The 22,853-nt window shown below is 49.0% G+C and overlaps 1 protein-coding gene across 1 annotated transcript in view; it reads right to left on the reverse strand.

Moving 5' to 3' along the window:
• Positions 1-586: 586 nt before the first annotated feature.
• SLC39A4 (solute carrier family 39 member 4) overlaps positions 587-22,853 on the reverse strand; it is a 76,458-nt gene continuing 54,191 nt past the window's right edge. The window contains exons 7-12 of the mRNA XM_040352062.1: positions 20,610-20,765; positions 15,559-15,675; positions 8,516-8,567; positions 3,037-3,189; positions 1,691-1,878; positions 587-1,016 (exon numbers count right to left, since the gene is read on the reverse strand). Of these exons, the coding sequence (XP_040207996.1) occupies positions 888-1,016; positions 1,691-1,878; positions 3,037-3,189; positions 8,516-8,567; positions 15,559-15,675; positions 20,610-20,765 (795 nt within the window). The 3' untranslated portion in view covers positions 587-887. The remainder of the gene's footprint in view (positions 1,017-1,690; positions 1,879-3,036; positions 3,190-8,515; positions 8,568-15,558; positions 15,676-20,609; positions 20,766-22,853) is intronic.

The following is a 22,853-nucleotide window of genomic DNA, read 5'->3' on the forward strand; positions in this document are numbered from 1 at the left end:
TGATATATACTGTATATGTGTGTGTGTGTGTGAGAGAGAACGTAAAATTGCAACCTTGTGAAAAAAAAACTTTACTTAATTTCTTAATTTTCCCCAAAAACTTTGACAAAAAATTACAACATCAAAAAACTTGCCATGCCTCTTACTAAATACCTTGGACTGTCTACTTTTCAAAAAGGGGTAATTTTGGGGGGTATTTGTACTGTCCTGGTATTTTCGGGTCTCAAGGTATGAGATCGGCCATCAGCACATTTCCCAAAATTTGTGGTCTCTATAACTTTCCTACAGAATAAATAATATAGTCTGATTTGGGTTATTTTCACCAAAGAAATGGAGCAGGATATATTTTGGCCGAAATTTATGAAGAAAGATTATTTTATTTTCAAAATTTTATAACAGAAACGAGGAAATATGTTTTTTTTTTTTTTTTTTTCAAAATTTTCAATAATTTTTTTTGTTTATTTGGCACAAAATAAACCCCCCCAGTGGTGATTAAATCCCACCAAAAGAAATCTGTCTCAAAAAATGATACAAATGTCATATGTGTACAGTGTTGCATGACCGCGCAATTGTCATTCAATGTGTGACCGCGCTGAAAGCTGAAAATTGGCCTGGGAAGGAAGGGGGAGTGCCCAGTATTGAAGGGGTTAAATTATTGTATTCATCACAAAACAGTACAGCAGTGAAATCCTGAGGACGAGGGAGGATTGGAAGACAAAGGATGAGGATCCCACGCATGGGGCGGGTCCAGAAAGTGCTAATTTTTGATCACCTGAATGGGGCCCAGAAAGTCCCTTGTGAAGGAACGTATCTTCAGGTACAGCTGAGGTCCACCATGATACTGGACTGAGCTGGGCGGATCCCATACAATGTCTGGAGGAGGATCCTCAGAGGGTGATATTGTCCTCAAAGATGGACAGCAGCAGAAGGATGGTCCAGCCCACGAGGAGACCCAGATTGTGGAGGAGGAAGATCACCCATGGTCGGCGGTCTTTCACATTCATCATGGCGGGCAGCTGGAAGAGAAGAGAAGAAGTCAGCGGGGGAGGGACATAGGAGAGGAGAAGGAGTCAGCGGGGGAGGGACATAGGAGAGGAGAAGGAGTCAGCGGGGGAGGGACATAGGAGAGGAGAAGGAGTCAGCGGGGGAGTGACATAGGAGAGGAGAAGGAGTCAGCGGGGGAGGGACATAGGATAGGAGAAGGAGTCAGTGGGGGAGGGACATAGGAGAGGAGAAGGAGTCAGCGGGGGAGGAACATAGGAGAGGAGAAGGAGTCAGCGGGGGAGGGACATAGGAGAGGAGAAGGAGTCAGCGGGGGAGGGACATAGGAGAGGAGAAGGAGTCAGCGGGGGAGGGACATAGGAGAGGAGAAGGAGTCAGCGGGGGAGTGACATAGGAGAGGAGAAGGAGTCAGCGGGGGAGGGACATAGGATAGGAGAAGGAGTCAGTGGGGGAGGGACATAGGAGAGGAGAAGGAGTCAGCGGGGGAGGAACATAGGAGAGGAGAAGGAGTCAGCGGGGGAGGGACATAGGAGAGGAGAAGGAGTCAGCGGGGGAGGGACATAGGAGAGGAGAAGGAGTCAGCGGGGGAGGGACATAGGAGAGGAGAAGAAGTCAGCGGGGGAGGGACATAGGAGAGGAGAAGGAGTCAGCGGGGGAGGGACATAGGAGAGGAAGGAACGTTTCTCACCATGTCTGCCAGGGCCACGTACAGGAAGAGCCCCGTGGCCACTGTGAAGATCCATTGCTGGATGGCTTCATCCGCCGCCACCGACAGGGCGATGTACAAACCGATGAAGGCCGTCAGCGCGCTGCTAAAGTTCAGGAGCAACGCCCGGCGCACCGTCAGACCGGCGTGCAGCAGAGCCGCAAAATCACCTGCCGAGAAAGTGTACAAACATGCTGTGTCACCCTACAGTGGGAGGAGCATACCTAAATCAGTGTTACTCTGCAGTGGGAGGAGCATATCTCCGTCTATGTCACCCTGCAGTGGGAGAAGCATACCATATTCTATGCCACCCTGTGATGGGAGGAGCATAACTCCATCTATGTCACCCTGTGATGGGAGGAGCATACCTCCATTTGTGTCACCCTGCATTGGGAGGAGCATAACTCCATCTATATCACCCTGCATTGGGAGGAGCATATCTCCATCTATTTCACCCTGTGATGGGAGGAGCATACCTCCATTTGTGTCACCCTGCATTGGGAGGAGCATATCTCCATCTATGACACTGCAGTGGGAGGAGCATGCCTCTATCTATATCACCCTGCAGTGGGAGGAGCATACCTCCATCTATATCACCCTGCAGTGGGAGGAGCATACCTTTATCTATATCACCCTGCAGTGGGAGGAGCATGCCTACATCTATATCACCCTGCAGTGGGAGGAGCATACCTCTATCTATATCACCCTGCAGTGGGAGGAGCATGCCTACATCTATATCACCCTGCAGTGGGAGGAGCATACCTCTATCTATATCACCCTGCGGGAGGAGCATACAACCATCTATATCACCCTGCAGTGGGAGGAGCATACCATAATATATATCATCCTGCAGTGGGAGGAGCATACCTCTAGCTATATCACCCTGCAGTGGGAGGAGCATACCTCCATCTATATCACCCTGCAGTGGGAGGAGCATACCTCCATCTATATCACCCTGCAGTGGGAGGAGCATACCTCCATCTATATCACCCTGCAGTGGGAGGAGCATACCTCCATCTATATCACCCTGCAGTGGGAGGAGCATACCTCCATCTATATCACCCTGCAGTGGGAGGAGCATACCTCCATCTATATCACCCTGCAGTGGGAGGAGCATACCTCCATCTATGTCACCCTGCAGTGGGAGGAGCATGCCTACATCTATATCACCCTGCAGTCTGAGGCGATTCCCACCAGTCTGTCACCCAGTGGTGGGAGGGGGAGGGACCCACCAGTCTGTCACCCTGTAGTGGGAGGGGGAGGGACCCATTAGTCTGTGTCACCCTGTAGTGGGAGGGGCAGACATAATTATGCAGATGAGGACTCACCCAGCTCATGCGGCAGTTCATGACATAAGACGGCCAGTGAGGTGGCGAGTCCCACCTGCCAGGATGTTGAAAATGCGGCTCCCATAGCCAGACCGTCCGCAAAATTATGTATGGCGTCCCCGATGGTGATCATGTACGGGATCATCCGCAGCTCTGCAACACAAAGACACTTATCAATGTATAATAATAGTGGGGGAGGGGGGGGGCATTAAAGTGTAAGCTCCTCTGTACAGAGACTGATGTGACTGTGGGGGGAGGGGACATTAGAGTGTAAGCTCCTCTGTACAGAGACAGATGTGATGTGTGGGGGGGGAGGGGACATTAGAGTGTAAGCTCCTCTGTACAGAGACTGTGTGGGGGGAGGGGACATTAGAGTGTAAGCTCCTCTGTACAGAGACTGATGTGATGTGGGGGGGAGGGGACATTAGAGTGTAAGCTCCTCTGTACAGAGACTGATGTGATGTGGGGGGGGAGGGGACATTAGAGTGTAAGCTCCTCTGTACAGAGACTGATGTGACTGTGGGGGGAGGGGACATTAGAGTGTAAGCTCCTCTGTACAGAGACTGATGTGACTGTGGGGGGGAGGGGACATTAGAGTGTAAGCTCCTCTGTACAGAAACTGATGTGATGTGGGGGGGGGGGGGACATTAGAGTGTAAGCTCCTCTGTACAGAGACTGATGTGATGTGGGGGGGAGGGGACATTAGAGTGTAAGCTCCTCTGTACAGAGACTGATGTGATGTGTGGGGGGGAGGGGACATTAGAGTGTAAGCTCCTCTGTACAGAGACTGATGTGATGTGGGGGGAGGGGACATTAGAGTGTAAGCTCCTCTGTACAGAGACTGATGTGATGTGGGGGGAGGGGACATTAGAGTGTAAGCTCCTCTGTACAGAGACTGATGTGATGTGGGGGGAGGGGACATTAGAGTGTAAGCTCCTCTGTACAGAGACTGATGTGATGTGGGGGGAGGGGACATTAGAGTGTAAGCTCCTCTGTACAGAGACTGATGTGACTGTGGGGGGGAGGGGACATTAGAGTGTAAGCTCCTCTGTACAGAGACTGATGTGATGTGGGGGGAGGGGACATTAGAGTGTAAGTTCCTCTGTACAGAGACTGATGTGACTGTGGGGGGAGGGGACATTAGAGTGTAAGCTCCTCTGTACAGAGACTGATGTGATGTGGGGGGGGAGGGGACATTAGAGTGTAAGCTCCTCTGTACAGAGACTGATGTGATGTGTGGGGGAGGGGACATTAGAGTGTAAGCTCCTCTGTACAGAGACTGATGTGACTGTGGGGGGAGGGGACATTAGAGTGTAAGCTCCTCTGTACAGAGACTGATGTGATGTGATGTGGGGGGAGGGGACATTAGAGTGTAAGCTCCTCTGTACAGAGACAGATGTGACTGTGGGGGGAGGGGACATTAGAGTGTAAGCTCCTCTGTACAGAGACTGATGTGATGTGATGTGGGGGGAGGGGACATTAGAGTGTAAGCTCCTCTGTACAGAGATTGATGTGATGTGTGGGGGAGGGGACATTAGAGTGTAAGCTCCTCTGTACAGAGACTGATGTGATGTGGGGGGGAGGGGACATTAGAGTGTAAGCTCCTCTGTACAGAGACTGATGTGACTGTGTGGGGGGAGGGGACATTAGAGTGTAAGCTCCTCTGTACAGAGACTGATGTGATGTGGGGGGAGGGGACATTAGAGTGTAAGCTCCTCTGTACAGAGACTGATGTGATGTGGGGGGAGGGGACATTAGAGTGTAAGCTCCTCTGTACAGAGACTGATGTGATGTGGGGGGAGGGGACATTAGAGTGTAAGCTCCTCTGTACAGAAACTGATGTGACTGTGGGGGGAGGGGACATTAGAGTGTAAGCTCCTCTGTACAGAGACTGATGTGACTGTGGGGGGGAGGGGACATTAGAGTGTAAGCTCCTCTGTACAGAGACTGATGTGATGTGGGGGGGGAGGGGACATTAGAGTGTAAGCTCCTCTGTACAGAGACTGATGTGATGTGGGGGGGGAGGGGACATTAGAGTGTAAGCTCCTCTGTACAGAGACTGATGTGACTGTGGGGGGAGGGGACATTAGAGTGTAAGCTCCTCTGTACAGAAACTGATGTGATGTGGGGGGGGGGGGGACATTAGAGTGTAAGCTCCTCTGTACAGAGACTGATGTGATGTGGGGGGGAGGGGACATTAGAGTGTAAGCTCCTCTGTACAGAGACTGATGTGATGTGGGGGGGGGGGACATTAGAGTGTAAGCTCCTCTGTACAGAGACTGATGTGACTGTGGGGGGAGGGGACATTAGAGTGTAAGCTCCTCTGTATAGAGACTGATGTGACTGTGGGGGGAGGGGACATTAGAGTGTAAGCTCCTCTGTACAGAGACTGATGTGATGTGGGGGGGAGGGGACATTAGAGTGTAAGCTCCTCTGTACAGAGACTGATGTGATGTGGGGGGGAGGGGACATTAGAGTGTAAGCTCCTCTGTACAGAGACTGATGTGACTGTGGGGGGAGGGGACATTAGAGTGTAAGCTCCTCTGTACAGAGACTGATGTGATGTGTGGGGGGAGGGGACATTAGAGTGTAAGTTCCTCTGTACAGAGACTGTGTGGGGGGAGGGGACATTAGAGTGTAAGCTCCTCTGTACAGAGACTGTGGGGGGGGGAGGGGACATTAGAGTGTAAGCTCCTCTGTACAGAGACTGATGTGATGTGGGGGGGAGGGGACATTAGAGTGTAAGCTCCTCTGTACAGAGACTGATGTGATGTGGGGGGGAGGGGACATTAGAGTGTAAGCTCCTCTGTACAGAGACTGTGTGGGGGGAGGGGACATTAGAGTGTAAGCTCCTCTGTACAGAGACTGTGTGGGGGGGGGAGGGGACATTAGAGTGTAAGCTCCTCTGTACAGAGACTGATGTGATGTGGGGGGAGAGGGGACATTAGAGTGTAAGCTCCTCTGTACAGAGACTGATGTGATGTGGGGGGAGGGGACATTAGAGTGTAAGCTCCTCTGTACAGAGACTGATGTGACTGTGGGGGGGAGGGGACATTAGAGTGTAAGCTCCTCTGTACAGAGACTGATGTGACTGTGGGGGGAGGGGACATTAGAGTGTAAGCTCCTCTGTACAGAGACTGATGTGACTGTGGGGGGAGGGGACATTAGAGTGTAAGCTCCTCTGTACAGAGACTGATGTGATGTGTGGGGGAGGGGACATTAGAGTGTAAGCTCCTCTGTACAGAGACTGATGTGACTGTGGGGGGGAGGGGACATTAGAGTGTAAGCTCCTCTGTACAGAGACTGATGTGATGTGGGGGGAGGGGACATTAGAGTGTAAGCTCCTCTGTACAGAGACTGATGTGACTGTGGGGGGGAGGGGACATTAGAGTGTAAGCTCCTCTGTACAGAGACTGATGTGACTGTGGGGGGGAGGGGACATTAGAGTGTAAGCTCCTCTGTACAGAGACTGATGTGATGTGATGTGGGGGGAGGGGACATTAGAGTGTAAGCTCCTCTGTACAGAGACTGATGTGATGTGGGGGGAGGGGACATTAGAGTGTAAGCTCCTCTGGTACAGAGACTGATGTGACTGTGGGGGAGGGGACATTAGAGTGTAAGCTCCTCTGTACAGAGACTGATGTGATGTGACTGTGGGGGAGGGGACATTAGAGTGTAAGCTCCTCTGTACAGAGACTGATGTGATGTGGGGGGGGGACATTAGAGTGTAAGCTCCTCTGTACAGAGACTGATGTGATGTGGGGGGAGGGGACATTAGAGTGTAAGCTCCTCTGGTACAGAGACTGATGTGACTGTGGGGGAGGGGACATTAGAGTGTAAGCTCCTCTGTACAGAGACTGATGTGATGTGACTGTGGGGGAGGGGACATTAGAGTGTAAGCTCCTCTGTACAGAGACTGATGTGACTGTGGGGGGGAGGGGACATTAGAGTGTAAGCTCCTCTGTACAGAGACTGATGTGATGTGGGGGGGGGGAGGGGACATTAGAGTGTAAGCTCCTCTGTACAGAGACTGATGTGATGTGGGGGGGGGAGGGGACATTAGAGTGTAAGCTCCTCTGTACAGAGACTGATGTGACTGTGGGGGGAGGGGACATTAGAGTGTAAGCTCCTCTGTACAGAGACTGATGTGATGTGTGGGGGGAGGGGACATTAGAGTGTAAGCTCCTCTGTACAGAGACTGATGTGACTGTGGGGGGAGGGGACATTAGAGTGTAAGCTCCTCTGTACAGAGACTGATGTGATGTGGGGGGAGGGGACATTAGAGTGTAAGCTCCTCTGTACAGAGACTGATGTGACTGTGGGGGGAGGGGACATTAGAGTGTAAGCTCCTCTGTACAGAGACTGATGTGATGTGGGGGGGAGGGGACATTAGAGTGTAAGCTCCTCTGTACATAGACTGATGTGACTGTGGGGGGAGGGGACATTAGAGTGTAAGCTCCTCTGTACAGAGACTGATGTGATGTGGGGGGGAGGGGACATTAGAGTGTAAGCTCCTCTGTACAGAGACTGATGTGATGTGGGGGGGAGGGGACATTAGAGTGTAAGCTCCTCTGTACAGAGACTGATGTGATGTGGGGGGAGGGGACATTAGAGTGTAAGCTCCTCTGGTACAGAGACTGATGTGACTGTGGGGGAGGGGACATTAGAGTGTAAGCTCCTCTGTACAGAGACTGATGTGACTGTGGGGGGGAGGGGACATTAGAGTGTAAGCTCCTCTGTACAGAGACTGATGTGATGTGGGGGGGAGGGGACATTAGAGTGTAAGCTCCTCTGTACAGAGACTGATGTGCTGTGGGGGGGAGGGGACATTAGAGTGTAAGCTCCTCTGTACAGAGACTGATGTGATGTGGGGGGGAGGGGACATTAGAGTGTAAGCTCCTCTGTACAGAGACTGATGTGATGTGGGGGGGAGGGGACATTAGAGTGTAAGCTCCTCTGTACAGAGACTGATGTGATGTGGGGGGGAGGGGACATTAGAGTGTAAGCTCCTCTGTACAGAGACTGATGTGATGTGGGGGGAGGGGACATTAGAGTGTAAGCTCCTCTGGTACAGAGACTGATGTGACTGTGGGGGAGGGGACATTAGAGTGTAAGCTCCTCTGTACAGAGACTGATGTGACTGTGGGGGGGAGGGGACATTAGAGTGTAAGCTCCTCTGTACAGAGACTGATGTGATGTGGGGGGGAGGGGACATTAGAGTGTAAGCTCCTCTGTACAGAGACTGATGTGCTGTGGGGGGGAGGGGACATTAGAGTGTAAGCTCCTCTGTACAGAGACTGATGTGATTGGCTCGGTGATCTCTGTACAGCGCTGCGGTATATGTCAGAGTTATATGAATGTATGAAGTCACAGGGGTGAGTAGATAGAATGATATTGGGGGTCTGTGATGTGGATATCATTATGGGATGGAAGATGATGTCATAATATAAATACAGAACACGGGGGAGGGGGGGATTACCGCGGCTCCTGGGAGGTCGCGTTCTCTTCTCTATCTCGATGTCGGCGCTCACCTGGAAGAGTAGATGTCGGACATTTATTATCCTTTGTATCTTTATCATGCAATTCATTATTATTATTATTATACAGGATTTATATAGCGCCAACCGTTTACGCAGCGCTTTACAACATCAGGGAAGACATTATAGTCACAATACAATTCAATACAGGAGGGATCAGAGGGCCCGGCTCGTTAGAGCTTACAATCTAGAAGGGAGGGTGAAGTGGAACAGAGGGTAGTAGATGTGGGGGGTGATCAGGTGGGCAAAGTTAAAATACAGTTGTTAGATGTGGGTAGGATAGGCTTCTCTGAAGAGGAGGGTTTTCAGGGATCCTCGAAAAGCTGAAAGAGAAGGAGATAGACGGATAGTTTGGGGTAAAGAGTTCCATAGGCTTGGAGAGGCTCTGGAAAAGTCCTGTAGACGAGCATGGGAAGAGGTGATGAGAGAGCTAGAGAGTAGGAGGTCTTGAGAAGAACGAAGAGAGCGATTAGGTTGGTATTTAGAGACTAGGTCAGTGATGTAGCAGGGGGCAGAATTGTGGATGGCTTTGTAGGTCGTAGTTAGTATTTTGAATTTAATTCGTTGGGCGAGCGGAAGCCAGTGGAGGGATTGACAGAGGGGAGTAGCAGAGACAGAGCGGTTGGTAAGGTGGATAAGTCTGGCTGCAGCATTCATGATGGAATGAAGGGGGGTTAGAGTATGCAGAGGTAAGCCAATGAGAAGGGAATTGCAGTAATCAAGGCGAGAGATGACCAGGGAGTGAATTAAGAGTTTTGTGGCGTCATTGGTTAGAAAGGGGCGTATTTTGGAGATGTTGCGGAGGTTGAGGCGGCAAGATTTGGACAGTGATTGGACGTGAGGCTTAAAGGAGAGTTCAGAGTCCAGGACTACACCTAGGACCTTGGCATGTGGGGATGGGATGATAGTTGTGCCATCAATTTTGACAGAGAGATCAGGGGAAGAGGCACGTGGGGGAGGAAAAATGATAAGTTCGGTTTTGGATAGGTTGAGTTTGAGGAAGTGACGTGACATCCAAAGTGATATATCTGATAGTAAATTAGTGATACGTGAGGAAAATGAAGGAGTGGGTTGAGGGGCAGAGAAATAGATTTGAGTGTCATCAGCGTAGAGGTGGTATTGGAAGCCATGGGAGGCTATCAGCTGACCCAGGGAGGAGGTGTAAATTGAAAATAGGAGAGGTCCAAGAACAGAACCTTGGGGGACCCCAACAGAGAATGGTAGAGGAGAGGAGGAAGTAGAGTTGTAAGTAACACTGAAGGTGCGGTTGGATAAGTAGGTAGAGAACCAGCGAAGAGTAAAGTCACAGAGACCAAAGGTGTGGAGTTTTTTGAGGAGGAGTGGGTGGTCAACCGTATCAAAGGCGGCAGAGAGGTCCAGGAGTAGGAGCACAGAATAGTGTCCTTTAGTTTTGGCCGTTAGTATATCGTTTGTTAGTTTTAGGAGAGCAGTTTCTGTGGAATGTTGAGGACGAAATCCAGACTGAAGGGGATCATGGAGGTTATTTTGAGCAAGGTGGACGCTCAGTCGGTTGTAGACTAGACGTTCAAGGAGTTTGGATAAAAAGGGGAGCAAGGAGATGGGGCGTAGGTTGTCAGGATTGGATGGGTCCAGTGAGGGCTTTTTAAGTATGGGGCTGACTAGTGCATGTTTCAAAGAGTTAGGGAAGATGCCAGAAGAGAGGGAGAGATTGAAGATGTGGGTAAGAGAGTGTAGAATAGAGCAAGAGGGTGAACGTAGCATTTGTGAGGGAACAGGATCCAGAGCGCAGGTGGTAAGATGGACATTGGTTAGTAATTTAGCGACCTCCTCTGTAGTGGTGGGGTTGAATGAGGGAAGTAGTGACTGTACCTGTGTGCATGAGGTGTGAGGTGTGGAGGATGTTTGAACAGTCGAGATCTCCTTGCGAATTGTATCAATCTTCTGTTTGAAGTGATTGGCAATCTCCTGGGCGTTGATTGAGTTAGTGGGTGGAGGCAATGGAGGACGAAGGAGAGAGTTGAAGGTAGAGAAGAGTTGACGGGGACGGGATGATAGGTTTCATAAAATGTTTCATAAACATTTCATAAAGGTTTCATAAAAATAATTCATAAAATGTTACATCTCTATAATCACTGTGCGAATATTTCTCGTATTAAGTGGGGTGGCGGAGCAGGAAAGGGGCGCGGAATTCTGCACTTTAATTGCAAAAAAAAAAATAATAAAAAAAAACGTTATGGACATTTTTTTTTTTTTGAGAGAGAGACTGAGAGAGAAAGAGAGACTGAGAGAGAGAGACTGAGAGAGAGAGAGAGAGAGACAGAGAGAGAGAGAGAGAGACAGAGAGAGAGAGGAACAGAGGGAGGAAGAGACTGAGAGAGACAGAGAGAGAGAGAGAGAGAGACAGAGAGAGAGAGAGAAACTGAGAGGGAGGAAGAGACTGAGAGAGAGAGAGAGAGAGAGAGAGAGAGACAGAGAGAGAGAGAGAAACTGAGAGGGAGGAAGAGACTGAGAGAGACTGAGAGAGAGAGAGAGACTGAGAGAGAGAGAAAGAGAGAGAGACTGAGAGAGAGAGACTGAGAGAGAGACTGAGAGAGAGAGACAGAGAGACTGAGAGAGAGACTGAGAGAGAGAGACAGAGAGAGAGAGACACAGAGAGAGAGAGAGACTGAGAGAGAGAGAGAGAGAGACAGAGAGAGACAGAGAGAGAGAGACAGAGAGAGAGAGAGAGACAGAGAGAGACAGAGAGAGAGAGAGACTGAGAGAGAGAGAGAGAGAGAGAGACAGAGAGAGAGAGAGACAGAGAGAGACAGAGAGAGAGACAGAGAGAGAGAGAGAGAGACAGAGAGAGAGAGACAGAGAGAGAGAGAGACAGAGAGAGAGAGACTGAGAGAGAGACTGAGAGAGAGAGAGAGATTGGTTTATTCATTAATTCACAGAGGAATATATAACGATTTTTTTTATGTATTTATTTATAATAGATATGAGATTGTAGCGTTATAAAACATTTTATCAATTGTTTATAGAGCGTTGTTTATAGCACTCTACAGGCATACCCCACTTTTAAGTACACAACGGGACCAGAGCATGGATGTAAAACGAAAATGTACTTAAAGTGAAGCAATGCCTTTTTTCACTTCTAGGCTGTAGTGGGGGTGCCGGGGGCTTTATTGGGGGCATCAGGGGAACACTCACATGTAAATAAGCTCATCTGATGCAAGGGGGGCCGCTCCAATCCATCCCCCGGACATGGCGCTGTGCACAAAGGACATTGCTATTGAGAGGCTGGATGGCATTCTGTGGCTGACAGGGAAGCCGGAGGGGATGTGATGTCACCGGAGGTGGGGAGGCAGTCAGGATACAGAAAGAGCACACTGGAACTAGGCAGGCTAAGTGCTCAGAACTTCAGTTCCGTCGAATGCGGGTGCACAGCGCGGGAATATTTGTACTTGTGAGACACTTAACGTACACTCGCGGGCATGTCCGTACTCGCGAGTGTACGTAAAGTGAGTGTCCGTAAAGCGGGGTATGTAATACGTTCATGTTTCATAGGGATCTTCCTCCAGATTTATGGCTGGATTCACAAAGAGTTACGCCGGCGTATCAGTAGATACGCCATCATATCTCGGAATCTGCGCCGTCCTAAGTGTAAGTGTATTCTCAAACTGAGATACACTTAAACCTATCTAAGATACGACAGCCTGCGCCGTCGTATCTTAGGGTGCAATATTTTCGCTGGCCGCTAGGTGGCGCCTCCGTTAAGTTCGGCGTAGAATATGCAAATGAATAGATACGCCGATTCACGAACATACGTGCGCCCGTCGCAGTAAAGATACGCCGTTCACGTAAGGCGTTTTCAGGCGTAAAGTTCGTCGAACAAATAGCTGGCCTAGTCAATGTTAAGTATGGCCGTCGTTCCCGCGTCGAAATTTGAAAATTTTACGTCGTTTGCGTAAGTCGTCCGTGAATGGGGCTGGACGTCATTTACGTTCACGTCGAAACCAATACGTCCTTGCGGCGTACTTTGGAGCAATGCACACTGGGATATGTACACGGACGGCGCATGCGCCGTTCGTAAAATACGTCAATCACTTCAGGTCACCCTCCATTAACATAAAACACGCCCCCTCAGCCGAATTTGAATTAGGCGCGCTTACGCCCGCCCGATTTACGCTACGCCGCTGTAACTTAGCAGGCAAGTACTTTGTGAATCATGTACTTGCCTCGCTAACTTACGGCGGCGTAGTGTAAACACGATACACTACGCCGCCGCCGCCGGTCTTTATGAATCCAGCTATTAGAGTTTTGTATAAAATGCACAAGAGCACTGTTGCTGTTTTAATTGTAATGATACGCAAGTACCACCAGAGGGCACTAATGTGACATCAGCTTTTGTAGTGGAGACACAGGGCCGGATTCACGTAGCTCGGCGCATCTTTATACCGGCTTAGCGCATCTCATATGCGCTACGCCAACGTAACTCAGTGAGGCAAGAACAGTATTCACAAAGCACTCGCTCCCAACGGCGTAACGTAAATTGTCCGGCGTAAGCCCGCCTAATTCAAAGTAGGAAGGAAGTGGGCGTGATCCATTTAAATGAAGCTTGACCCCATGCAAATGATGGGCCGAACAAACGGCGCATGCGCGCGCATGCTCAGAATCACGTCGAATTTTCTCCCTAAGATACGACGGCTCAATGCCTACGACGTGAACGTAACCTACGCCCAGCCCCATTCACGTACGACTTACGTAAACGACGTAAAATATGACGGCTGTTCTGACGTCCATACCTTTGCATGGGATGCGCCTCCCTATAGGTGAAATAACTTTACGCTGGACGTACGCCTTACATAAACGGCGTATACTCATGCGACGGGCGCAAGTACGTTCGTGAATCGGCGTATCTCGGACATTTGCATATTCGATGCGTAAATCAATGGAAGAGCCCCTAGCGTCCAGCGTAAATATGCGCCCAAGATACGACGGCGTAGGAGACTTACGTCGGTCGGAGGAAGCCAAATTTCAGGCGTATCTTACTTGCAGAATCAGGCGCAGAGATACGACGGCACATATTTACACTTATGCGGCGTATCAATAGATACGTCGGCGTAAATATTTCTGAATCCGGCCCACACAGTATTTATACAGTATGTCACAAAAGTAAGTACACCCCCCCAGTCACATTTGTGTAAATCTTTTCTTGTATCTTTTCATGTGACAACACTGAAGAAATGACACTTTGTATCTACAATGTTGTGTAGTGAGTGTACGGGGGGAGGGGTTGTGTAGTGAGTGTACAGCTTGTATAACAAATAACTCAACACACAGCCATTATGCTGAAGATGGAGGATTGGCTGGAATAAAGTTTTATATCAATTGTACAAGAGCTATGTTGCTGTTATTGGTGTAATGATCCTTTCCATGTTTTTCCCTGTTGCCCACTGGGTGCTGCTGGCATCATCCATACTGATGGCCAAGACTAAGAAAAACCAGAGAGATGAATAAGGGTAGATAGGTTATACTCAGGGTGCTGGGGGAGCTTAGACCGATAATAACCAGAGAGCTGAGTAAGAGTATATGGGATATAATCAGGGTACTGGGGGAGCTTAGACCGATAATAACCAGAGAGCTGAGTAAGAGTAGATGGGATATAATCAGGGTACTGGGGGAGCTTAGACCGATAATAACCAGAGAGATGAGTAAGAGTATATGGGATATAATCAGGGTACTGGGGGAGCTTAGACCGATAATAACCAGAGAGCTGGGAAGAGTAGATGGGATATAATCAGGGTACTGGGGGAGCTTAGACCGATAATAACCAGAGAGCTGAGTAAGAGTAGATGGGATATAATCAGGGGACTGGGGGAGCTTAGACCGATAATAACCAGAGAGATGGGTAAGAGTAGATGGGATATAATCAGGGTACTGGGGGAGGAGATATGGAGTCATCAGAGTATGAAAGAGGTGACAGGGGGTAAGCGGGGTATGAGGAAGAGTAGATGAGGGTAATCAGAGTACTGGGGAACAGTAGAGGGGAAGTAATTGGGGTACTGGGGAAGAGTAGAGGGGAAGTAATTGGGGTACTGGGGAAGAGTAGATGGGAAGTAATTGGGGTACTGGGGAAGAGTAGAGGGGAAGTAATTGGGGTACTGGGGAAGAGTAGATGGGAAGTAATTGGGGTACTGGGGAACAGTAGACGGGAAGTAATTGGGGTATTGGGGAAGAGTAGAGGGGAAGTAATTGGGGTATTGGGGAAGAGTAGAGGGGAAGTAATTGGGGTATTGGGGAAGAGTAGAGGGGAAGTAATTGGGGTACTGGGGAAGAGTAGAGGGGAAGTAATTGGGGTACTGGGGAAGAGTAGACGGGAAGTAATTGGGGTACTGGGGAAGAGTAGACGGGAAGTAATTGGGGTACTGGGGAAGAGTAGAGGGGAAGTAATTGGGGTATTGGGGAAGAGTAGAGGGGAAGTAATTGGGGTATTGGGGAAGAGTAGAGGGGAAGTAATTGGGGTATTGGGGAAGAGTAGAGGGGAAGTAATTGGGGTACTGGGGAAGAGTAGACGGGAAGTAATTGGGGTACTGGGGAAGAGTAGAGGGGAAGTAATTGGGGTACTGGGGAAGAGTAGAGGGGAAGTAATCGGGGTACTGGGGAACAGTAGACGGGAAGTAATTGGGGTACTGGGGAAGAGTAGAGGGGAAGTAATTGGGGTACTGGGGAAGAGTAGAGGGGAAGTAATTGGGGTATTGGGGAAGAGTAGAGGGGAAGTAATTGGGGTATTGGGGAAGAGTAGAGGGGAAGTAATTGGGGTACTGGGGAAGAGTAGAGGGGAAGTAATTGGGGTATTGGGGAAGAGTAGAGGGGAAGTAATTGGGGTATTGGGGAAGAGTAGACGGGAAGTAATTGGGGTACTGGGGAACAGTAGAGGGGAAGTAATTGGGGTATTGGGGAAGAGTAGGTGCCGAGTTGTCTGGGAGGAATCTCAGAGGATGGGTGGACTCTATCATACCAGATCTGCCTGTGATGAGGATTGTTTCTCTTGCTTCCGTCTCTTCTGCTCCTGGTGGTAGTTCTGCAGGGACAGGCCGTGGTCACAGTGGCCTTTGTGGTCTTCTTCCTCTTCATTCTATATGCAGACAATATCCAGAAATTACCTTCTGCAGTAATCTGTGTTTTCTTTATTGAAAAGAGCCTCCAACTGCAACTGTATATATGACATCATACATAACACTAGTCCAAAAAAAGAGTCTCTGTTATTAGATATTGTCCACCCCGTATGAAATTCATGGGCCTGACTCTCATTATTACAAATCCCCAAACTTAATGCAAGGGAAGGATCTGTATGACCTTCCTCCTGGGAGCTGTATGAGCTTCCTCCTAGGAGGAAACCAAGCTTCACACATGTTGAGGAGCTTTATGACCTTCCTCCTAGGAGGTAACCTAACTTTACGATGGGGAGGAGCTGTATGGCCTTCCCTCTAGGAGGGAACCAAACTTCACAATGGGGAGGAGCTGTATGAGCTTACCCCTAGGAGGTAACCTAACTTTACACATGTTGAGGAGCCGTATGACCTTCCCCCTAGGAGGACCTTCCCCCTAGGAGGTAACCTAACTTCACACATGGGGAGGAGCTGTATGGTCTTCCCCCTAGGAGGTAACCTAACTTCACACATGGGGAGGAGCTGTATGGCCTTCCCCCCAGGAGGTAACCTAACTTCACACATGGGGAGGAGCTGTATGACCTTCCCCCTAGGAGGTAACCTAACATCACACATGTTGAGGAGCTGTATGACTTTCCCCAAAGAAGGAACCAGACTTCACACATGGGGAGGAGCTGTATGACCTTCCCCCTAGGAGGTAACCTAACGTCACACATGGGGAGGAGCTGTATGACTTTTCCCAAAGAAGGAACCAGACTTCACACATCGGGAGGAGCTGTATGGTCTTCCCCCTAGGAGGTAACCTAACTTCACACATGGGGAGGAGCTGTATGGCCTTCCCCCCAGGAGGTAACCTAACTTCACACATGGGGAGGAGCTGTATGGTCTTCCCCCTAGGAGGTAACCTAACGTCACACATGGGGAGGAGCTGTATGACCTTCCCCCTAGGAGGTAACCTAACGTCACACATGTTGAGGAGCTGTATGACTTTCCCCAAAGCAGGAACCAGACTTCACACATGGGGAGGAGCTGTATGGCCTTCCCCCCAGGAGGTAACCTAACTTCACACATGGGGAGGAGCTGTATGACCGTCCCCCTAGGAGGACCTTCCCCCTAGGAGGTAACCTAACGTCACACATGGGGAGAAGCTGTATGACTTTCCCCAAAGAAGGAACCAGACTTCACACACGGGGAGTAGCTGTAGTGGATATAAAAAGTCTACACACCCCTGTTGGTAAAATGTCGGGTTTCTGTGATGTAAGAAAAATGAGAGAAAGATAAATATTTTCAGAACTTTTTCCACCTTTAATGTGTCCTATAAACTGTACAACTCAGTTGAACAACATCTTTTAGGTTGAGGGAAGTAAAAACAAAAATATGTATAAGTGTGCCCCTCCTATTTGAATACTTTAAAGCCCCTTTAGATTTTATTCCAGCACTCAGTGTTTTTGGGGGAGGAGTCTATCAGCACGGCACATCTTGACTTGGCAATATTTGCCGGCTCTTCTTTACAAAAACACTTCAAATCTGTCAGATTGCAATGGCATCTCCTGTGCACAGCCATCTTCACATTAACCCCACAGATTTTTAATGGGATTCAGGTCTGGGCTCTGGCTGGGCCATTCCAAAACTTTAATCTTCTTCTGGTGAAGCCGTTCCTTCGTGGATTAGGATGTAGGCTTTGGGTCGCTGGCATGCTGAAATCTAAAGTTTCTCTTCATGTTCAGCTTTCTAGCAGAAGCCTGAAGGTTTTGTGCCAATAGTGACTGGTATTTGGAACTGTTCATAATTCCCTCTACCTTGACTAAGGCCCCTGTTCCAGCTGAAGAGAACCGGCCACAAAGCATGATGATGTCACCACCATGCTTCACGGTGGGTATGGTGTTCTTCTGGTGATGTGCGGTGTTGTTTTTGCGACAAACATCTTTTGGAACTATGGCCAAAAAGTTCAACCTTGGTTTCCTCAGACCAGAACACATTTTCCCACATGATTCTGGGAGACTTCAGATGTGTTTTTGCAAAATGTAGCCGGGCTTGGATGTTTTTCTTCGTAAAAGAAAAGGCTTCCGTCTTGTCACTCTCCCCCATCGCTCAGATACATGAAGAATACGGGAGATTGTTGTCACCGAACAGCCAGTGCTTGCCAGATATTCCTGAAGCTCCTTTAATGTCGCCGTCGGCCTCTTGTCAGCCTCCCTGACCAGTTTTCTTCTCAGCTTTTTATAAATTTTGGAGGGACGTCCAGTTCTTGGTGATGTCACTGTTGTGCCAGATTTTCTCCACTTGATTACGTTCTTCACGGTGTTCCATGGTATATCTAATGCCTTGTACCCTTCTCCTGACTGATACCTTCTAACAATGCAATCCCTCTGATGCTTTGGAAGCTCTCTGAGGACCATGACTTTTGCTGTAGGATACGACTAAGAAAATGTCAGGAAAGACCTACTAGAACAGCTGAACTTTATTTGGGGTTAATCAGAGTCACTTTAAATGATGGGAGTTGTGTACTGACTCCTATTTATCATGAGTTTGAATGCGCTTGCTTAATCCTGAACAAAGCTACATTCCCCAGTTATAAGAGGGTGTGCACACTTATGCAACCATATTATTTTATTTTTACCCCCCCCCCCCTAAAAGATTTCAGTTTGTTTTTTAAATGAGTTGTACAATTTATAGGTCACATAAGGTGGAAAAAGTTCTGACATGATTTATCTTTGTCCCATTTTTTTTTACATCACAGAAACCTGACATTTTAACAGGGGTGCATAGACTTTTTATATCCACTGTATATGACCTTCCCCCAAGGAAGGAACCAAACTTCACACACGGTGAGGAGCTGTATGGCCTTCCCCCAAGGAAGGAACCAAACTTCACACAAGGGGAGGAGCTGTATGGCCTTCACCCAAGGAAGGAACCAAACTTTACACATGAGGAGGAGCTGTATGGCCTTCCCCCAAGGAAGGAACCAAACTTCACACATGGGGAGGAGCTGTATGGCCTTCCCCCAAGGAAGGAACCAAACTTCACACAAGGGGAGGAGCTGTATGGCCTTCCCCCAAGGAAGGAACCAAACTTCACACACGAGGAGGAGCTGTATGGCCTTCCCCCAAGGAAGGAACCAAACTTCACACATGAGGAGGAGCTGTATGGCCTTCCCCCAAGGAAGGAACCAAACTTCACACAAGGGGAGGAGCTGTATGGCCTTCACCCAAGGAAGGAACCAAACTTTACACATGAGAAGGAGCTCTATGGCCTTCCCCCAAGGAAGGAACCAAACTTCACACACGGGGAGGAGCTGTATGGCCTTCCCCCAAGGAAGGAACCAAACTTCACACATTGGGAGGAGCTGTATGGCCTTCCCCCAAGGAAGGAACCAAACTTCACACATGAGGAGGAGCTGTATGGCCTTCCCCCAAGGAAGGAACCAAACTTCACACATGAGGAGGAGCTGTATGGCCTTCCCCCAAGGAAGGAACCAAACTTCATACACGGGGAGGAGCTGTATGGCCTTCCCCCAAGGAAGGAACCAAACTTCACACAAGGGGAGGAGCTGTATGGCCTTCACCCAAGGAAGGAACCAAACTTCACACATGGGGAGGAGCTGTATGGCCTTCCCCCAAGGAAGGAACCAAACTTCACACATGAGGAGGAGCTGTATGGCCTTCCCCCAAGGAAGGAACCAAACTTCACACAAGGGGAGGAGCTGTATGGCCTTCACCCAAGGAAGGAACCAAACTTTACACATGAGAAGGAGCTCTATGGCCTTCCCCCAAGGAAGGAACCAAACTTCACACACAGGGAGGAGCTGTATGGCCTTCCCCCAAGGAAGGAACCAAACTTCACACATTGGGAGGAGCTGTATGGCCTTCCCCCAAGGAAGGAACCAAACTTCACACATGAGGAGGAGCTGTATGGCCTTCCCCCAAGGAAGGAACCAAACTTCACACATGAGGAGGAGCTGTATGGCCTTCCCCCAAGGAAGGAACCAAACTTCATACACGGGGAGGAGCTGTATGGCCTTCCCCCAAGGAAGGAACCAAACTTCACACAAGGGGAGGAGCTGTATGGCCTTCACCCAAGGAAGGAACCAAACTTCACACATGGGGAGGAGCTGTATGGCCTTCCCCCAAGGAAGGAACCAAACTTCACACATGAGGAGGAGCTGTATGGCCTTCCCCCAAGGAAGGAACCAAACTTCACACATGAGGAGGAGCTGTATGGCCTTCCCCCAAGGAAGGAACCAAACTTCACAAATGGGGAGGAGCTGTATGGCCTTCACCCAAGGAAGGAACCAAACTTCACACATGGGGAGGAGCTGTATGGCCTTCACCCAAGGAAGGAACCAAACTTCACACACGGGGAGGTGCTGTATGGCCTTCACCCAAGGAAGGAACCAAACTTCACACACGAGGAGGAGCTGTATGGCCTTCCCCCAAGGAAGGAACCAAACTTCACACATGGGGAGGAGCTGTATGGCCTTCACCCAAGGAAGGAACCAAACTTCACACATGGGGAGGAGCTGTATGGCCTTCCCCCAAGGAAGGAAACAAACCACACATGAGATGCTGTTTGAACTGGTTGCCCCCCCCCCTATTCCCAGAGGGCGGAGCCAAATTTCATACATTGAAGGAGCTTATGAACCGCCTCCTCAAGGGAGGAGCCATACTTCACACATGGGGAGGAGCTGTATGAACTGCCCCTTAGAGGGAGGAGCCAAGCTTCACACAAGACCATAAATGATGTCACAAAATGGTGTGAGCAAGCTAAGCTCCTTCTAGGATGTACTATATAATCTGTTCTCTGGGATGGACAACCCTGGTGGGGGGGGATTCATTTAATTTTTTTCCATCCCTGCTGTAAAACGACATTCTGAGCTGATTTTCCAGTGATTGAGACTCACCTTATCTGCCATCAGTATATTGAACAAACTCTCCATGATGAAGAAGGCGTAGATACCTCCCAGGACTGCCAGCAGCTTCCAGATGTGAGTGCGGTCTTCCTCCTCTGCGTGATCGGCATGACTGTCCGTGGCGCTGTGTGAATGCAGACCCAGGAACTGCGAAGACAAGGGGGAGATGAGCCAAGGCATGCAGGACCCCCCCATTGTAATAATCACAACATACAGTCAGATAAATCCTTCTTATGGTATTTATAGTATGTGGTATTATATACGAGATATACTCTAGATTTACACTTTACATATTGTAAGTGGAGCTTTCAGTGTACTCTGCATTGATGTTGTATTGATGTCTTTTTAACATGCACTTACGTGTATTTTGTATTATTTTCCTGGAAAAAAATCTACATCTGCTTGTCTCATATGGTACGCAATATGGCCAAAACTTTGTGCAAACCTATACGAACTCGTAGGACATCTCAACCCAACCCTTGGCCATTAATATTGAAGTTAATATGGAGTCACCCCCAACCACGGCCATTGATAGGGGGTTGTCGACAATAACGTTGACCATTAAAATGCAGCTGCCCCCAACCATAGCCATTAATATGGAGTTGCCCCCCTTCCCTATGGTCATTAACGTATATGATACGGCCAACATTTCGTGCAAACCTATATGGACTTGTAGGACATCTCAACCCAACCCATGGCGATTAATATTGGAGTTGATTCCTTCGCCATGGCCATTAATATGGAGTCACCCCCAATCATGACCATTCATTTGGCGATGCCCCCTCTTCCCATGGCCATTAATATGGAGTCACCCCCAATCATGACCATTCATTTGGGGATGCCCCCTCTTCTCATGGCCATTAATATGGAGTCACCCCCAATCATGACCATTCATTTGGGGATGCCCCCTCTTCTCATGGCCATTAATATGACTTTGTTCCTCCCCGTGGACATTAATATGAAGTTGCCCTTAACCGTGGCCATTAATATGGAGTCACCAAAAAGCATGGACATTAATTTGGCGATACCCCCCCTCCCCCATGGCCATTAATATGGATTTGTCCCTTCCCTGTGGACATTAATATGAAGTTGCCCTTAACCGTGGCCATTAATATAGAGTGGCCCCCAACCATGGCCATAGGGGGTTTTTCGCCAACCTTGACCATTAAAATGCAGCTGCCCCCAACCATAGCCATTAATATTGTAGTTGCCGCCTTTCCCTATGGTCATTAACGTATATGATACAGCCAACATTTCGTGCAAACCTATATGGACTTGTAGGACATCTCACTCCAAGCCATAGCCATTAATATTGTAGTTGCCCCCTCCAATGGACACTAATATAGAGTTGTCCCTCAATCATGGCAAATAATGTTGAGCTGTCCCCAGCCGTGGCCATTGATAGGGGGTTGTCCCCAACCATGACCATTAAAATGCAGCTGCCCCCAACCATAGCCATTAATATGGAGTTGGCCCCCTTCCCTATGGTCATTAACGTATATGATACAGCCTACATTTTGTTGTGCAAACCTATATGGATTTGTAGGACATCTCAACCCAACCCATGGCCATTAATATTGGAGTTGACCCCTTCCCCATGGCCATTAATATGGAGTCATCCCCAACCATGGGCACTAATTTGGCAATACCCCCCCCCCCTCCCCCATGGCCATTAATATAGATTTGTCCCTCCCCTGTGGACATTAATATGAAGTTGCCCTTAACCATGGCCATTAATATGGAGTGACCCCCAACCACGGCCATTGATAGGGGGTTTTCGCCAAACATGACCATTAAAATGCAGCTGCCCCCAACCATAGCCATTAATATTGTAGTTGCCCCCCTTCCCTATGGTCATTAATGTATATGATACAGCCAACATTTCGTGCAAACCTATATGGACTTGTAGGACATCTCACCCCAAGCCATAGCCATTAATATTGTAGTTGCCCCTTCCAATGGACACTAATATAGAGTTGTCCCTCCATCATGGCAAATAATGTGGAGCTGTCCCTAGTCATGGCCATTAATATAGAGTCGCCCCCAACCATGGCCATTAAAACGAAGTTGCCCCCAATGGCCATTAATATGGAGTTGTAGCCCTTTGTGGCTATAACATGCTCCAGTCATCTGTGAAGTCTTTCTACAAGATGTTGGAGGGTATCTATGGGAATGTTCGCCCGTTTGTCAGGTCAGGTACTGATGTTGGATGAGAAGACCTGGCTCGCCATGGGA

The sequence above is a fragment of the Rana temporaria genome, chromosome 5 (assembly GCF_905171775.1).
Source record: "Rana temporaria chromosome 5, aRanTem1.1, whole genome shotgun sequence".
Taxonomy (NCBI): Eukaryota; Metazoa; Chordata; class Amphibia; order Anura; family Ranidae; genus Rana; species Rana temporaria.